This window comes from Cryptomeria japonica, chromosome 7, assembly GCF_030272615.1.
Source record: "Cryptomeria japonica chromosome 7, Sugi_1.0, whole genome shotgun sequence".
NCBI classification, from domain to species: domain Eukaryota; kingdom Viridiplantae; phylum Streptophyta; class Pinopsida; order Cupressales; family Cupressaceae; genus Cryptomeria; species Cryptomeria japonica.
In genome coordinates, this window is record NC_081411.1 from 391,686,960 (window position 1) to 391,704,866 (window position 17,907).

Below are 17,907 nucleotides of genomic sequence, written 5' to 3' on the forward strand. Positions count from 1 at the left end.
GGGCACTGAAGACATCAAAAGCATGTATCAGTCAGTGATACTGGGAGACACCGGAATGATCAAACTAGAATTCAAAGCAATTGAGGATCTAGAGTTAACTGGTATTCTGTACATACCGAAATTCAAGGATGAGGTGATCAGGTACGTTCTGAGCAGGATTCACAACAAATTCATTTGGTTAGACAGACCCTACATGATCATGAAGGAATCTATTCAAGCTGTCACCGGGTTACCCATGGTCGGACAAGAACCTAGTAAGAAAATTTCCAACATAGAGGTTCAAAAACTTGCAGGTTCTACACCTGATAACAGATCAATGAGGATAAGCACAATAACCGACACATACATAAAGTTTGCAAGCATGATCATAGGATATAAGGTAAGTCAATCCAACTGATTGAATTCTGTTGCAAGTTTATGCATTCATGCTACATATCAGATGCTAAGGAATAATGTGAAGTATGACTTATGTGAATGGATGAGGAGTGAATTAATGCTAAACCTTACTAAGATCAAAGGAACCAAGAAAGGAACCTTCGGATATGGAAACTTGATTGTTTGTTTAATGCTTTACTTCCTAAATGAGCTACCCAGTTTAGGAAAGAAGAATTAGGCTCATGACATACCGATCGGTATGCAGATCAAGATAGCTATCACTGGTCTTGGTAACAACAAAGATGAGAAACTTTGGGGGTATTTTAAGACTTTTCAAGAAAACATGAGGAAAAGGGAGAGAATTTCAAAGAACATTGTGGAGAAGTATTCCACTAACATATGTTTCATGGTGAAAACTAATGAAACTCTCATGGAAGCAGTTGAACCCAGGCAAATCTAGATTACTGAGCTTGGATATGAGGTAGATGATAGCATTTTTGAGCTTTATGCAAAGATGTTGTTAGATGCCCCATTAGATGATAAGACATATCACTTTGGTACAACAAGAGAGAAGGCTCTTGAAGTAAAACCAAGTTTTAATAGGAAAAGAAGAGAGAAGAAAATAGACAAGATGTCTGCATATGTACAAGATGTGTTGCATAAGATAGACACTCAGCTGGGCTCTAAATATAAACAGGCAGTTAAACCGGTAGAGGTTAGTACTGGAGAAGTGAAGAAGCCACAAGTACACATTTCCCCTATCACTTATGACTCTAATCCTGAGGATAATGAGCCTCTCGCTTTCAGAAGGGTGCAAAGGAAGAATATGGTAAAACCACCGATAGAGCAACAAAAGGTAGAACCTAGGAGGATACTTGTCAAAAAGGCAGCTCAGCCTACTGCACCTCCACCACCGGTAAGGAAGCCTATGTAGAAGAGGAAACCAGTCACACCGACAACCACAAGCAAAAAGCAGAAGGGTGATGACACTGAAACTGGTAAGACCACAATGACCTATGTTGAACTTGTTGATGAAGTTACAAAAGATGGAATGTTGAAGAATATATCTAAGTATTATGAAGATTTAGAAGAAAATAAGCAAAATGAATTAGAAGAGGCTATTTTGTTATATATGGACATCTATAAGAAAGCCTTAGTTGAAATTTTGAAGGAGATACCTTTATCCCTGTATAATAAACTTGAACCTAGAAGACTTGATGCTATCAAGAGGGATAGGGAAATCAAGGAAGTTGCACTTTTGGAACAATGTGGTACTGTAAATAATGAAGAGATGCAAAGGTGTATAGATACTGCTAATAGGGCAATTTTCAGTAGTAAAAACTGGCAAATAAGCCTTATGATGAGAAGAGTAAATGAGGTGATAAATGAGACAAGTAAGGGATGGACAAAATTCTTTCAGAAAAACCCATACTTTCTCACATCTCAAGAAGAATTTGCAAAGGCAACATCCCCCACCATTCATGACAAATCAAAAGGAAAGGGTATTTTGGGCAGTTCAACTCCAGTTTTGGCACAACCACAACTGACAGTTAAAGAGAGTGTACAGTCTATATCGACACATACAATTTTTGAGTAAGACAATATACAAAACACTGGAAACATTGTGGATGATACTCCACCGATAGTAACTGATACTGCACGAAGTGGCAAAGCCACCAGTGCAATAGAGGTTGAGATGGACAAGGTAAAATCAACTGAGTCCATACCAGCAGGTAAAATTGATTCCTCGACAAGAATTTTGGCAATTGACACTTCTTAGGTCAAGAAGAAATCAGTCTCTGAGTTAAGTCCAACAAAATTAATGATGATGGCCACTCAGAAATTGCTAAAGGAAGGAACTGTAGACAAAGGGCTGATTGATCAATCGATCTATGTACTACACAGAATAATGCCTAACTGTTAGATTGAGGATGGAGCAAGCCCTTCTGGTAAGCTCAAGACTTTAACAAAGCACATATCAAATAATTATCAATCTTTGAGACAGATTGCAGATTGACAAGCTTTGGACAGTTTCTCTACAACAAAAAGAGTAGGTTTTGATCAGCTTATAGAAATTGGGAAGAAGAAAATAGAAGACAAGATTATTCCCATTTAAATTTGTTTAAAACAATGTACTAATATCTACAAAGTATGTTGCAATTTGGGAAATCTTACAACTAATGTAGATAGCAGACTGAAGGAGTTATATGACAAAATGGCTAATATTGCTAACTCTTTTGCTTGACTGACTGCACTAACTACATCTATTGATGGACAAATTTTGTCCTTGGAGAACCAAGTTTTTTCTTTTGAGAAGGAGAAAGATAAAATAATAAGGAGAGCAAGAAATTTAAGAGGATTGGTAAGCCCTAAACTTGATTCATTGGGTGTTCACAAGAAAGAATGTGTGAATGTGCTAGCAAAACCCACATCAGTAGATACCCAAGAGAAGGAATCACTTTCCCATTTACTCAGTGGACTTGCATCGGTATTTGATACTTTCAAATCAGGCTGGGACACGTATCTTCAGTTGCTACAAAAGGCATACCCAGAAATCCTGAAGATGACTAATCTCGAGTGACACTAATAGTATTTTTTCATTCTTTATTCTTTCACTGGTCTTTCGCATTAATGTCAAAGGGGGAGTATGTACATATGTGAAAAATATCAAAGGAAATATTATTAGATGGAGTATATGGAGTGTATTGCTCAAGCGGAGCACACTAACAGGGAATCCATTTTTCACATGAGTGTTGCCATCAATGCCAAAGGGGGAGATTGTTGGCAATTGACACTCATTGGATTCATTTTGTTGTCATCGATGGCAACAAGATCTGATGGAAGTCACAAACCGGCACTAGGAGGCATATACCGATAGATACCGGCATTGGAAGCATTCAGGTCTACATCAGCACCGACATCAATACTTCAAGGAAGCCGACATCAAGGAAGATTTATTTAGTAAATCATTTTGTAATTATTGTCGAGACCAACATTGAATATCTTTTGTAAATGCATTATAAGCCGACATAAGGCATATCATGTGTAATAGGTATATAAGTCAGTTTGCTAGGTTATTTTTGTAAGTAAGTGAGACATATGATATGTGTGGATATAGGAGAATATAGAAAAACTATATGATGCAAAATGTATGTATGGAGATCATTTATGTATGCGAACATTATATCATGCAATGATCTACAAATAGCTTGGAAAGCATTCTTGGAGGAGAAGTAATACCGGTAATAGTTCAAGTTTGCAAACCGGTAGAGAGGAGAACCACAACTGGAACTCTATTTCCCATAGAAGATGCATTCCTAAGTTCACTGTTAGTAATTTATTTTGGTAGAAAGCTTGTAGTCAGTGAGGCTCTTTAGTGATGAGCAGTATGCTCTAGGCAGTGTGCCTTCCTACAAGTGCAGGCCCCTGTTTTATGTAATATCTTTTCATATGGCCAGTGAACTGATATTGTGGGTCACAAATCCCACTGTGGTTTTTCCTCATTGATGTTTTCCACGTATAAATTTTGTGTGTTATGGTGTTCATTTATGTGGATGGTTTATTTGCTTCTTGTTATATGCTTATTTGTTTACAGGTACATACATGCATGGTTTAGAAAGTTAAAAATTGTTTATTATGACAGAACACTGATTCACCCCCCCTCTCAGTGTTCTTTGATCCCAACAAGTTTGACAGAGAAGTGAGCCCATTTGACAAGCTTAAGACAATCACTAAGCACATTTCAAAGGATTTTCAATCCTTGCAGCAGATATCAAATCAGCAAGCACTGGAGAGGTTCACACAGGCAAAGAGAGCTACATTTGATCAAATGATTGAGTCTGAAAGGAAGAAAATCAATGATAAGTTGAAATTGATAGATAATTCTTTAAAGCAGTGTACAAATATTTATAGAGTATATTGTAACACATATGTTCTTACATTTAATTTGGATAAGAAGATTAAGGAATCTTAGGAGAAAATTGCAAGTATAGCCAATTCTTTTGATGAATTGAATTCATTGACTACATCCATTGAAGGTCAGATTTTGGTTTTAGAAGCCCAAGTTTCTGCTCTTAAGAAAGAAAAAGACAAAATCATAAGAAGAGCCAGAAGTCTTAGAGGTTTGGTGAGTCCCCGGTTGGATTCACTTAGTGTACATAAGAAGGAGTGTATAGATATGGTTGGTAAGCCCACACCAATGGAGTTAAATGAGAAAGAGTCATTTGCCCATATGCTAAATGGACTTGTATCTATTTCCGGTACTTTCAAGTATGTTGTCATTGATGGCAACATGGTATCTTGTTTCGGCTTCATGTTTTGGTTCAGTTGTGTACCGACAGGCACTTCATAGACACTTCATTGGCACCGACACCATCACCGACACCGACAAGATGGAAGGATTTATTTGGTTATCGACAATGCAGGCCGACATGGTTTAGAATAAGGTTATCGGTATTGAAGGCCGACATCTTTTGGATCCAGCATCGGCAATTGTTTTTGATATTCGTGTATTTATGCTATCTAGCCGACATGTATATTGACATTATAATTATCTTTGTAAGCCGACATAAGGCATGATAAATTGTATAGGGTATATAGGTCAGTTGGATTAGATCATTTTGATATATGATGATGATGATACGGATGAGAATATGGATGGATAGCAGATGCGAAATATATGAGAGAGATTATGTATGAGAGGATATTTTTGTAAAGGGTTATTCCGGTAAAAGGTTTAGGGTTTCAGATCAGAACAAATAGAGCTTAACTAGAACTGTATTCAGGCATAAAAGATGCTATCTTAGTAGTTCATTCATTTCTCCGGATTGTAGTCTGGATTTATATGTAGTCGGTGAGGCTCCTTTTGTGATTGAGCAGTGTGCTCTAGGCTGTAAGCCACCTTTTGTGATTGAGCAGTGTGCTCTAGGCTATAAGCCTTCCTGCAAGTGCAGGCCCCTATATTTTGTAATATCTCTTCATATGGCAAGTGGATTGATATTGTGGGTCACAAATCCCACCGTGGTTTTTCCTCTTTGAGGTTTTCCATGTATAACTCTGTGTGTTATGGTATTCATTTATGTGATTGGCTTATTGGTTGCTTTACTTATTTAAATTCTATATGTACTGGTATACCAGTTGGTGTATGCATGCTTTAATAAGGTTAAAATTGATCATACCAGTAGAACACTGATTCACCCCCCCTCTCAGTGTTCTTGGTTTCCAACAGGATGATTAGGAAATGAGAGTGGGTATGATTACAGGTGGCGCTACAAACATGAATCTATCGCACGATTAGGCATGATAATGGATAAAGGCAATTTTGAAACTATTAAAAGGAAAGATTTGGAGGATGAAAGGAATGTCAGTATCATTATTACCATCCAAGGTAAAAACAAGGGGTGAAGTACAAGGGTGATCAAAATATTCCCTTCAACTGAAAATGGAGTGACTAATGACATGTACATAAATGAGAGCAGTTTTAATGTATAGGTACTGCACACAGAGGCATGTACAGAAGGCACAAATGAAGAGGGCAACAGTTTATGACACATCAATTGAGTTGGATCATTAGCCATGGAAAAGTCATCATTAAACAAAGTGGATATTTATTTCACATTATATAATAGGTATGCCATATCATCCCATTAATAATCTTGAAAATGTGTGAACCGATATCGTAGGATTTTAAGATACAACGACAGATGGAAAGCAACTACAAATACCCCAAAATGGTGAAGCATGAGTCATTGTTTTAGGAAGCAGTTCGTAGACAAGTAAGGGACAGATGGACACACTAATAAACTTGGAGTCATTAAAGCAAATGATGTCCTTCCTAGAGGAAGTCTCAGACAAGCGCCTATTGTTGGGGCTTTCAGTAAGCCACCCCCTTGTCTTGCATTCTGTCAAGGAGGTCTTAAAATGGGAATTTGTGTGGTCTTACCACAGATATTGTGTGAACACTAATATAATAACGATGTTCATTGCTTTCACGTTGAGCCGAGGATTTTTGAAGCTGAGGGCAAAGAAACTCTGCCAAATGTTGTTCAAGCACACATTCTTTGGAGAAATTGGCATTGTACTTGACAATGTGGGCAATGACCTCATCGTGCCTATACCACAACACTATTACCTAACTCGAACTTGTGGACAGGAAATCCCAAAGTTTCCCATAATTGTGTCAGCAAAAAAAGATGAGCTACAAGAGCGGCTGGGGGTCATAGATAGGAATTTGGAATTCCTTCAACACCTAGCTAATATCCTTCCTCCCCCTGAGGAGGAATGGGTCAAAATCTACATAGAAAGGGAAGGTATGTGGTTTAATAGTGACAGTGAAGAGGAGAGTGAGGTGCTTGTGCTACCAAATTATGGAGAAGAATGGCTAGAAGAGGACCCTAAAGATTTGGAGGATGTAGGCAATAGCCTAGCTCATATGCAATATGGGTCTGACTGCTCGATGATTGTTTGTGCTATGCATGCCAAGAAAATGCAACGAAAAAATGGCCAAAGAGGATGCGACGATGATGGAAGAGGGCCCCTAATGGCTAGAGGAGGAACTAATGTAGGAAGGTTTTTGGTAGTTTCTATTATGACATTTTGTTTTTCAGAATGATACATATAGATATAGATGTATAGGAACAAAATGTGGGGTCAATCTACCCTTAGTAGTACAAGAATAGTTAGAATGATAGGCATGAGCATAGTTTTAAAATATGGTTGCAATTTTGTGATACTGTAATTGCAACTGTAAGTAGGTATGCAAATATATGGCAAGACAGACACAAAATGTAGTATGTAAGCAAAAGAAGATATGTAAGCTTCCTTTTTGATTTCAATACAAAGGGTGCTAGCCCAACCCAACTATTAAATTATAAAAAAAAAAAAAAAAAATCAATATAATTAGATGTAACATTTCCAAGATGTAGGGAAAATAAAGTTTGATAAATTGTGCAATAAAAGTAGTGCAAACATGGTGCATATACAATTTGAAACAAAAAATAAAATGATAGAAAGCAAAGATAATATGCAATATTTTTCCCTTGAAAGACATTTTTAGTTAAAAGATTGGCACACTAAAAAAAATTCAGAATTGTAAAAAGTCAACTAATCTCCTATACAATGATAAATTTCTCTTACTTCACCCTCAAGCATGCGGAGAAGGATACAAATAGACACATTGAAATAGCTTAACATATTGTATGAAGCCATGCAAAAGATAAATATGAGTGCTTTAATGCATGAACATTTTTTTATCAACATATGAGGTTGATTTCACCGTGACTATTAAACATGAAAAGTATAAAAGATTTATCCAACATAAAATTGAATTATTTAAATAAAAAATAAAATATATATATTAGCTAATTAAATTAGAATAATATATATTTTAACTATGATTGCTCATACCACCTCTAATTCAATAGGGACACAATAAGGGGGTAATAAGACCCTCAAGGGATTTATCACCCTTTTGAAAACTTTGATGCAAATGAAAAATGAATTTTGACAGTGGTTATAGTAGGGCATTCTAGGTAGTAAAAACCCTTAACATGACCCTACCTCTATCTTGTGTTACTTTTATGCCATGTCCCCTTTCTCCTGATAAGTGGAAAAACATGTTTCGATGGTACTAAAGATTAGATTTAATGGAGATATGGTAATGTTGGGATAGATGGGAATGCTAGCTACTCCTACACACCTCTTCTTTTCAATGATGTTTTTTAATGCACACTAAATACATTATTCGATTGTTTTCTATTCTAAAACACCCTCAAATAAAACTTTCAAGTACTTGGGCATCACAGTAAGGGCAACTTCAACTAGCCAACCATTGGAACAACTAGTAGGTTGGTAGAGTAGCTTATCCGCATCTTGTGTAATGTATTCTTCACCTTGAGAGCTAGAAGGAAACCAAGAGTGACTAACAACATCAATTATTAGAAAATAAGATTTTGATATTCTTGATCATAATAGTGAATATAATTTCATAAAGTGAGTGAAACCTTTTTTAACCAAACACTTAATAATCATAAACAAATATATTACCTTTTTTATTTAAAAATAATAATAAAAAAGAGTCAAAATGATTAAAAAGATAAATATAGAAAGTCACTCTAAAATCCTGACAAAATGCAAGTCGATCCTTGTACAGTACATTAAAAGGAAACAAACAAACAAAAATCTAAATTTCACTGAAATTGACGTAAATTACTTACAAAGCAAGTGACTGAGAGAACGAAATGTAAGCCGTAGATCTCTCACACAACGCTTTAGGTTTCACAGCAGTCCAATTGTACACGTCTAAACGCCGGCTTTATCTTGAGCTACCAAATAAATTCCATGAAACACATCTTTTTGCATTCACAGTAACCCTAAGGTAACTCTGCAAGCCTTCAAATGCCGCAGGTTGCTTTAATCATGGTTTGGGAATCGGGGCATTTTAAGGAAAGCGGATGGTCAGGATGCCTGTGCATTGTTGATTGTTTGACCCACTGCAAGATCTTAACTAATAAATAACGCACAGGTGTTTGCTTCTAAGCTTCTCAGACTAGATCTTCTGTTGTTTATGTTCACATTAATGAACTCCTTGCCCATGTTCTATGTATGGCGGGTCCCCTGGAGGAGGGTTAAATTGTTTCCTCTGTTAGGCTCTATGGAATGGAGCTCGCTAAAAAATTTATACATCTCTACTTAAATTGTAGCGGTAGGACTTATGGAGGAGCTTAAAAGAAAAAATTATATTTCTTTCTTCTTGGACAATGCTAGGGGCTTGCTAATTTTTTTTACTTTTATCTTTCTCTGCTTTTAGCTATTTATCTCTCCTTCCTCTGGTCTCGTTAGAGCAACAATTGGGTTTGCATTATTTGTTCTAGTAAACAGGGGCTTGCTAAATTTTCTCTATTTATCTCTCCTCATTCCTCTGGTTTCTTAAGATCAAAAATTGGGTTTGCATTAATTGTACTAGAATTGTCTAGGGTAAATTTTCTCTATATCTTTCTCCTTATTCCTCTGGTTTCCAAAAGCTTTCTCTGTGAAAAATCTCTGGTTTCTAGAAGGTTTCTCTGTAAAAAAATCTGTTTCCAGAAGCTCTGTGTGGAAAATCTATAGCAATCTCTGGTTTCCTAAAGCTTTCTCTGAGAAATCTTTGATTCTCAAGAGATCTTCTGTGTGAGAAATCTTTTGTGTGAGAAATCTGTGAGAAATCTTTGGTTCCCAAAAGCCTTCCTTGTGAGAATCTGTGGTTCCCAATAGATCTTCTGTGTGAGAAATCTTTGGTTCCCAAAATCCTTCCATATGAGAATCTGTGGTTTCTAAAAGGGCTTCTGGGTGTGAAGTCTTTGGTTCCCAAAAAAACCTTCTGTGAGAGAAATCTGTGTGAGAAATCTCTGATTTCCAAAAGCCTTTTGTGTGAAAGTCTGTGGTTTCCAAAAGGCCATCTGTGTGAGAAATCTCTGGTTTTCAAAAGATTTCCAAAAGACCCTCTGTGTGAGAAATCTCTGGTTTTCAAAAGTTCTGTGAGAAATCTCTGGTTCCCAAAAATCTGTTTGAGAAATCTCTGGTTCCAAAAGCCTTCCGTGTGAAAATCTTTTGTGAGAAATCTCTGGTTCCAAAAGCCTTTCGTGTGAAAATCTATTGTGAAAAATTTCTGGTTCTCAAAAGGCCTTTTATGTGAGAAATCTCTGGTTCCCAAAAACCTTCTGTGTGAGAAACCTCTTATTCTCAAAAGCCTTCTGTGTAAAAATCTGTGGTTTCCAAAAAACATCTGTGAGAAATCTCTGGTTCCCAAAAACTTGTGAGAAATCTGTGAGAAATCTCTGATTCCTAAAAGCCTTCGTGTAAGAATCTGTGGTTCTCAAATAGCCTTCTGTGTGAAAAATCTCTGATAAAAAATGTGTGTGAGAAATCTCTGGTTCCCAAAAGCCTTCCGTCTGAAAGTTCCAAAAGACTTTCTGTGTGAGAAATATGTGGTTCTCAAAAGATCTTCTGTGAGAAATCTCTGATTTCCAAAAACCCATGTGAAAAATCTGTGAGAAATCTTTGAGCTTTCCGTGTCAGAATCTGTGGTTTCATTCCAAAAAGCCTTCTGTGAGAGAAATATCTGTTACCAAAAACCTTCCCTATGAAAAATCTTTGGTTTCCAAAAGCCTTCTGTGTAAGAATCTGTGATTCCCTAAAGAAACCTTCTGCGTGAGAAATCTCTGGTTTCTCTGTGAAAAATTGTCTGCGGATAGAGGCTTGCTGAATTTTCTCTATTAAAGCAATGTCAGAGACAACTCGTTTCCGACTTGCTCGCATTGACAACTTCTCAAAGGCGAAAGAAAAGGCCGAGTCACTGAAGGAAATGCCAGGGGTTTCTGATGTTAATTTGGGCGAAGATAGATGGGTTACATTCGTGCATGATCCCAGTACGAGTGATACACAAAAAATAAGTACAGAGACTTCATTCATGACTCTCTCTCCTCTTCTGTTCGGCTTTTCATTCTCTTTAATATTTAATGTCCTAGTCTTTCGTCCCCAGTAGATTAAATAGTGATTTTTGAGATTGCATTTTGGTAGATATAACTTGAGGTTTTTAGCTGCAAGGACGAAGATGGAAATTTGCTGTTTTTAAATGATTTTCATATGGGTTTCTTCTAATAAATAAAATTTGAGGTTCTTCAGAAGTTTGAAAAAAATTGGGTTTTATATGATTCAAGTGTTTTTGAATTTAAATTTGTAATTTTTTTCATTAATATTTTGGGTCACATGATAAATCTAAGTTTTTCTTCAAAAGATTTTATTTTAATGAATGTATCTTTCAGATTTTCAAATATAGTGATCAGATAACCTTGAATTTTTTCTGGCTTTAATTTCCTGATCAGATGATGATATAACTTATTTTTCTTCCGTTATTGATGTATAATCCAGGAAATCGGCTGGAAGCTATGAATTTGCGTATCATTGAGACTGTAAATATAAAGAAAAGGAACTGAGGATGAATGGTAAGCTACTTATTCCTATATATTTTCTTTCTTCCCCTATTAAATGGTCCTTGTGATCAGAGCTGGGGAGTTTAAAGATACTAAAAAGAATTGTCATCCTCTGAACCGATACCTTAACCCTGTGAATCCCCCTCTCTATTGCTGTTTAACTTTATTTCTATAAGTCATATCTCTGTTTCTGTATGTTGATTATAATATGAGGTCCTCATGTTTCTTGATTACTTTATGAATATCCCTGTTTCTGATATTTTATAATTCATCTGTTTAAGATTGAATGATCTTTTACATAGTCCCCTGTTTCGGCTTAATTATTAATTTATGGTGAGCTTCAAGGCCATGCCTAGTTATTACATGATACTAATATGTTTAGTTTTTGATGGGCCAGGGGATTCCATATACCTTGGATTCTGTATGTACCCAATGTGCAGTAAGGGCCTGTGCAAACTCATACTTTCTGTTTAATGATTTTTCTCTGAGGTCATCCAGTTTGGTTTAATGATCAAAGAGTGAAGTCCTCAAGTTTCTTGATTATCTTATGAATTTCTGATTGTTTTAGGAGTTCTCTGTTATTCCTTTCTGATGAGCTTCAGATGCCAGGCCCAATTAATAGTGTGGTACTCTTATTTTTAGTTTCTGATGCCCAGGGCCACTCCATAGGACTTAAATTCTTTTTGTGTACTAAGACCCTTCTACATGTCTGGCTAAATTCTTTTCATGTACTAAGACCCAACTGATTCTGAATTAATGGTAGATCTGAGCATATATGTCATCTGGCACTTTCTGTTTAGTGATATTTCTCTGTAGTCATCTCATATATTTGATGACTATAAGTACTCATGCTTCTTGATTATCTTATGAATTCATGTTTCCAATTGCTTTGGAAACATGAATTCTTGATTATCTCATATATTTGATGACTATAAGTACTCATGCTTCTTGATTATCTTATGAATTCATGTTTCCAATTGTTTTGAGATTCTCTTATGAATTTTTCTGTTTCTGATTGTTTTAGGATTCTTCAGTTTCCATGAAATCTCTTATTTCAAGAGCAACCACTGCACCTACTGGCTATTATAGTTGTTAAACCGTTGGTGCCTATCCTTCAATTCATACCCAAACTATGTGGTCCGGAAGCAGGGTGAGATCTGCCCTACTATTCTAAAGGGGCTAGAATAAGGAATGGAGTAAGTTCAGTGGGGAACAAGCTCTGCTCTACCTGTGGTTCGAAAGCCGACTGTAAATTAATCATTACATTCTGATGAGCTTCAAGCCCAGGCCCAATTATTTTTCCAAAACTATTATTTAGTTTTCTGATGGCCAGGGCCACCCCATGAGTCTTTTTTTTTGGTCTAATAATGATCTTTTACAGGGTGACTCCATAAGCCTTTTTCTTTTTGGTCTAATAATGATCTTTAACAGAACTGGTTGAACCAGATTTGAGCAATGCTATATGTTTGTTTGTCACTTTGTAATCTCACTAAACTATAATTCCGTGTGTATTGTGCAGGATCAATCACTGATGGATATGGATACAAAAGATATAGTAGTTGAATTTGTTTCAATAATTATTATATTATTTGTAGATTTAATCATCAATATTGTACCAATTCTTATGATTTGTGCTAGTGTTGATGAGGAATGCTTATACTTGAATGAAATGTATTTTTATATCTAAAAAATAACTAATCATATAATGCTGCACTAGCACATTAATAACACATTATTTAATGTATAACTATTGATCTTAATTTATTAAAGATCTTTTTAAAAATCTCAACAAAAATTATACTGATGAGACATCATATTTGATGGTGTGACTGAAATTTGATATTAAGATGTTCAACTATTAATTTCTCTTCTCTAACGTCTTTTATTAGTACTGTATAATTTCCTTTATTTTTAATATTAAAAATTGAAAAATTTGAAGAAGCTTTTACATACAAGATGGATGAAAGAAACAGCTTGATAATTTCAATTTTTATTAATTATGCAATAAAAAACTAGTATTTGTGCTGGACGGCATGTTATTCGCGGGAGATTTGTTTAGGGCGAGAAAAAGTAACACTTTTTTTCACATTTACAAGAGTATAACGTTTTCCCTTTAGGTGGACCGGACAAATCTTTTTAGTCTTGTGGATATGTCTTGTATGTGTTGTTTTTGTCATTTTAATGATTGGGGAATGATGTGACCTCTGACAGATGTGACAAACGTTCCAAGAATCTATTGATAGTCAGATCACCCTTTGAAAAATAAAGTGTACTGTAGGGAAAGGAGTGCATATCTGACCGTATTTATTAACTAATTAAAATACTAGATTATGTTATATTTTGATTTCAATAAATAAATATAATTAATAGGTTGAACATACAATACAAATACAAGTTTTATAGGTTAGTGAATTTGTTGCAGAGGTTAATAAATTTTCTTTTTAAAAGAAGAGCGCAAGATTAAATGGTGATGATTTTTTTGTTGTCTTTTTATTTGAGTTAATTTTTTATAATTATTATTTTATTTTTTGAGTATTCAAAATGTTATTGGATATGTAAATGGGTAGTTATTGGATATATAAATGGGTGGTTATTGGGTCAATAGATTAATTTTGAGTGGGCTTTTAATTAACAAAATCTAATGAATGATAATTGGAACAACATGGATGGTAGCTTGGCCCCTTTCTCTAGCATTGTTAGCAATGGAGATGGATGAGGCTTTAAGGGTTTGTATTCATCTTATTATAACACAAATTTTGGCTTGTGTGTTGATTTTTTTAAGTTTAAAGGTTTTTTTTGTCAATAGATGCAGTTTTAACATTTTTAGATTGTTGCGATGACCATGAGATCCTAATTGTGGAGACTAAAAGGAAGGGCGAAGTGTTAATAATGACTATGAAAAATATCTAAGATGGTTAGAAAGCCAATATTGTTTGCCTTGGTCCTATTTGTTTAGTTTCTTTCTTTATATGTAATGAATGTGTGATAAATGTGCATATAATATCTACCATATATATTATTAGAATGTTAACTATATGTAAGATCCTACAAAACTCCAATATTGATTATATAAATAATATATCATTTTTTTCACAATGAGAGGTATACTAATTGAATTCTCGTTGTAATCTTTTTGCCTTTTTTTCAAATTTCTCAATCTCAATAATTTGTGTATGGAGGCTCAATATGTTTTTGATATCAAAAACCTTAAACATACTAACCATATTGAGTTTAACAGAGTCATAGTAAACAGTAAAATGGGCAAGATAGCCAAGTCCGAGATTAACCAACAAAGACTACACTGAGGCCACCAAGGCCATCCAAAAACTCAAAAAACCACAAGTAGCAAACATCCCTAATTCTTTTTGCCATGACTAATCTTGGGTAGGAGACTCCTAGCCCATTCTTTGTCTCCTCCACAATAACCACTATCCTAAGGGTAGGGGACAAAGAATTGGCCTGGGACTTGGGGTGAATACTTGGGTTCACATAGTTGTTAGGGCTTTTAGAGACATGGGTAGAGCTTTCAGGATGAGGGGCCAAGGTGGAGTGGGACGGGGCCACTTTGCCAGACGGGTTGGTATTATCACCCACATTCTCTGAATCACCCATGTCGTGGGATGAGGAGGGGTCCTTTAAGGGTTTATCTTTTTCAGGGGGTACGCTAGTCTCACAGAGCGACAGGGAGTGTTAGCTTCATCAATGATCCCCACATCAGAGTCTATTTGCTGAATTTTCACCTTATTGGGGTCAAAGGGTTTTGAGTCCTCCACGTGGCAGGTATATTTTTTGCTTTCCTTGTTGGAGGAGCCAGGTTCAAGCAAAAGAGTAGAGTTTTTTTTAGGATTAGTAGCGGCCATGGGCAGGGACTAGCTATCAAGCATATTTTGGATAGTAATCATGCAGGGAATGTAAAGAGCCAGGTGAAAATTATACAGGCAAAGGATAAGGCCTTGATGGAGAATAGTATAATCCATATTTTTCTTCTTTGCTTCAGCAACATCTTTCACATTAGCAACCATAGAATGCAGTAGAAAAAACATAATAGAAATAATATCCCTATTCCTAAGATGATTGAGAAAAGGGAGGTGGTAGTAATAGAAAACCCCATACCGTCCTTCGAGGGTAAAATATTTCATAATGATGTAGCACACCTCGTCCCACGGTGGCAGAAGCTCCTCACAATTTAACCCACCAGCCTGCTTCACAAGTTTCTCACCATCGTGGAAGAATTGATTCAGACTAGTGGTGTTCGAGATATGGCTCTTCTTTTTTTGTTTTCGACCCTCCATGGAAAGGCTCATCGCCTGAGCTATAACCTCCTCATTCACTTCAAATGAAATGTCACCCATAGTGACCCTTATATCTACTTAGGAAGCCACAAATTGTTTAGACGATCTCTCGTAATTGCCTTTCATACTCTCCATGAACTTATCTATCCCTCCTTCCATGGAAACAAACCAACCTATTGCCCTGGCTTTGAAATCATCCATTTTATCTGGTTCAAGTCTCAGTCTGTCCACCCCCCCCCCCTCATATCCACTTCCTCCAACTTAATGATAGTAGTGAGAAGCAGGGAAATGGAAATATAGAGCCGCTCAAGAGCCAAAGAAGAGTCGAAAAACAAACCCAACAAATTCCCAAATAAGGCAATGCAATAATCATCATGATTATTGCAAGTCGTGTTTAAACAAATCTCCCAAGCCTAAGATCTATTCCACTTGTGTGAACCATCAATCCGCCCAATGTTGCTTAGACAAGACAGGTTGTTGCCTTCATCGCCACCAATGTCATTCATCTGGATGATTAAAAAATACTAGCTTTCTCGATATCGGTACTCTACAACGAAATAAAATTATTATCCAACCCCCTTGATTTATTTTGGGAATGATGACTAGGCCATATGTCGCCACATGGCATATCCACCCCGCAATTGGCGGGCTCTGACTTCAAATTCAAAATTTAATAATTTATAATCCTCATCAGATTACAAATGATTAAGAGGTAAAGAAGGGGAGAAAACATTTTTAGCACTTAATCTTTCTCTCTCAAGGATCTCCTTGGTGGTCACTGGCAGCGGATCAACATTCCTCCAATTTCATAAGCCTTCTTGCAGCATGCCGACAATAGCCATGGAGTCAAAAACTACATTACCTTCTTTGTAAATATGGAGGATAGTGAAACTGTCAAGGTCAGCTAAGAGCATTCTGACATCCCTCAATATCGCTTCCACTTTCCAACCCGCTGCACTTCTTCCACTAATAGCCTCCACAATTATTTTTGAATCACCTTCAATTTCAAGTTGTCTGATACCTATAGCAATGGCGAACTTCATTCCCCATAAAAGGGCCATTCCCTCAGCTTCGTTGACAGTATGGTTCCTCAAGCTTCCAGCGTAGGCGGCGATAAGACCACCCTGATGATCTCTTACAACACCACCTCTGACTTGCCAATTATTGTTGGCTGCCCCATCAAAGTTTAATTTGTGCCATGAGGGACTTGGGTCTTTCCATTTGGTCATTTTTTTGTTGATATTTTTAGTGTTGTTGAACAACTTTGGGGGGAGTTTCCAATGTTCAGCAATCCTCCAGTCAGCCGAGTTAGGGGGGTTGGAGGGGGTTTTCCATCTAGTCACCGAGATATTTTCCATGATCATCTTGAAGTAGCTATTAAAAACATTGTCTGAGGAGTTTTCAGCATCTCTGAAGATTCTGTTATTTCTTTCTTTCCAAACACTCCAGCATATATGAGGAGGGATCTGCTTCCACGGCTGTATAACTAGGGGGTGGTGAGAAGGTGATGACCATCCATTCACAAACTAGTGTATGTCACCATGGAAAACCCATTGGAGGCCACATTTTTCAAGGATAATGGTCCACAAATGTCTAACAACAGGGCAGTGGATAAAAAGAGGCCTGATAGATTCCTCCTCAAATTTACAGAGGATACACCTGTTAGGTAATTGGAAGCCCATTCTCCTTACGTTATCCTGAGTCAATGCTTTTCCATGCATGAGAGTCCACCAAACAAAATTAATCTTTGGTATAAGTTGTGAGTTCCAAATCTTTTTCCAGCATTCCATATCCCCATTGAATCTCAAAATTTGTCTGTAAGCAGACTTGACTGAGAAATCCCTAGACTGAGTCCCCTTCCAGATGAATCTATCCTCATGGAAAGACAGAGGTATCTGCGACATGTGCATGAGAGCCTAAAGTTCCAGAGCTTTAGGCAAGAGGTCAAGCCAATCAATGAAGATCAAAGAGATGTTTTTCCACTTTCCTTTTCTCGGCACAATGTAGTTAGCAATATAATCACCAAATTGGTCCTTTAGGATGTACATTAATTGGCAGAATTGGGTTTCAGCCAAATGTTTATCTTCCAGCCACGTATCCTCCAAAAATCTGATCTTTCTTCCATTTCCAATATGCCACTTCAGTTCCTCTCTGATAATAGGTCTAAGCTTGAGTATGTTGTTCCATAATTTAGATCAATGAAATTCAAGTTGAAACATAACTGCTCCCTTTCCAAGTACTTAGCCCTAATAATGTTACACCAATGTTCCTCC

General features: G+C 36.5%; 1 protein-coding gene and 1 long non-coding RNA gene across 2 annotated transcripts; one reads left to right on the forward strand and one right to left on the reverse strand.

Moving 5' to 3' along the window:
• Positions 1–8,916: 8,916 nt before the first annotated feature.
• Positions 8,917–13,026, forward strand: LOC131041882 (uncharacterized). Its single transcript, XR_009105087.2, has 3 exons — positions 8,917–10,802; positions 11,281–11,354; positions 12,862–13,026. It is a non-coding gene; the product is annotated as an uncharacterized LOC131041882 (long non-coding RNA).
• Positions 13,027–16,440: 3,414 nt separating this feature from the next.
• On the reverse strand, positions 16,441–16,863 carry LOC131856791 (uncharacterized). The gene has a single exon (XM_059208716.1). It carries the CDS (start codon positions 16,861–16,863, stop codon positions 16,441–16,443), a length of 423 nt encoding a protein of 140 aa, XP_059064699.1.
• Between the last annotated feature and the right edge of the window lie 1,044 nt (positions 16,864–17,907).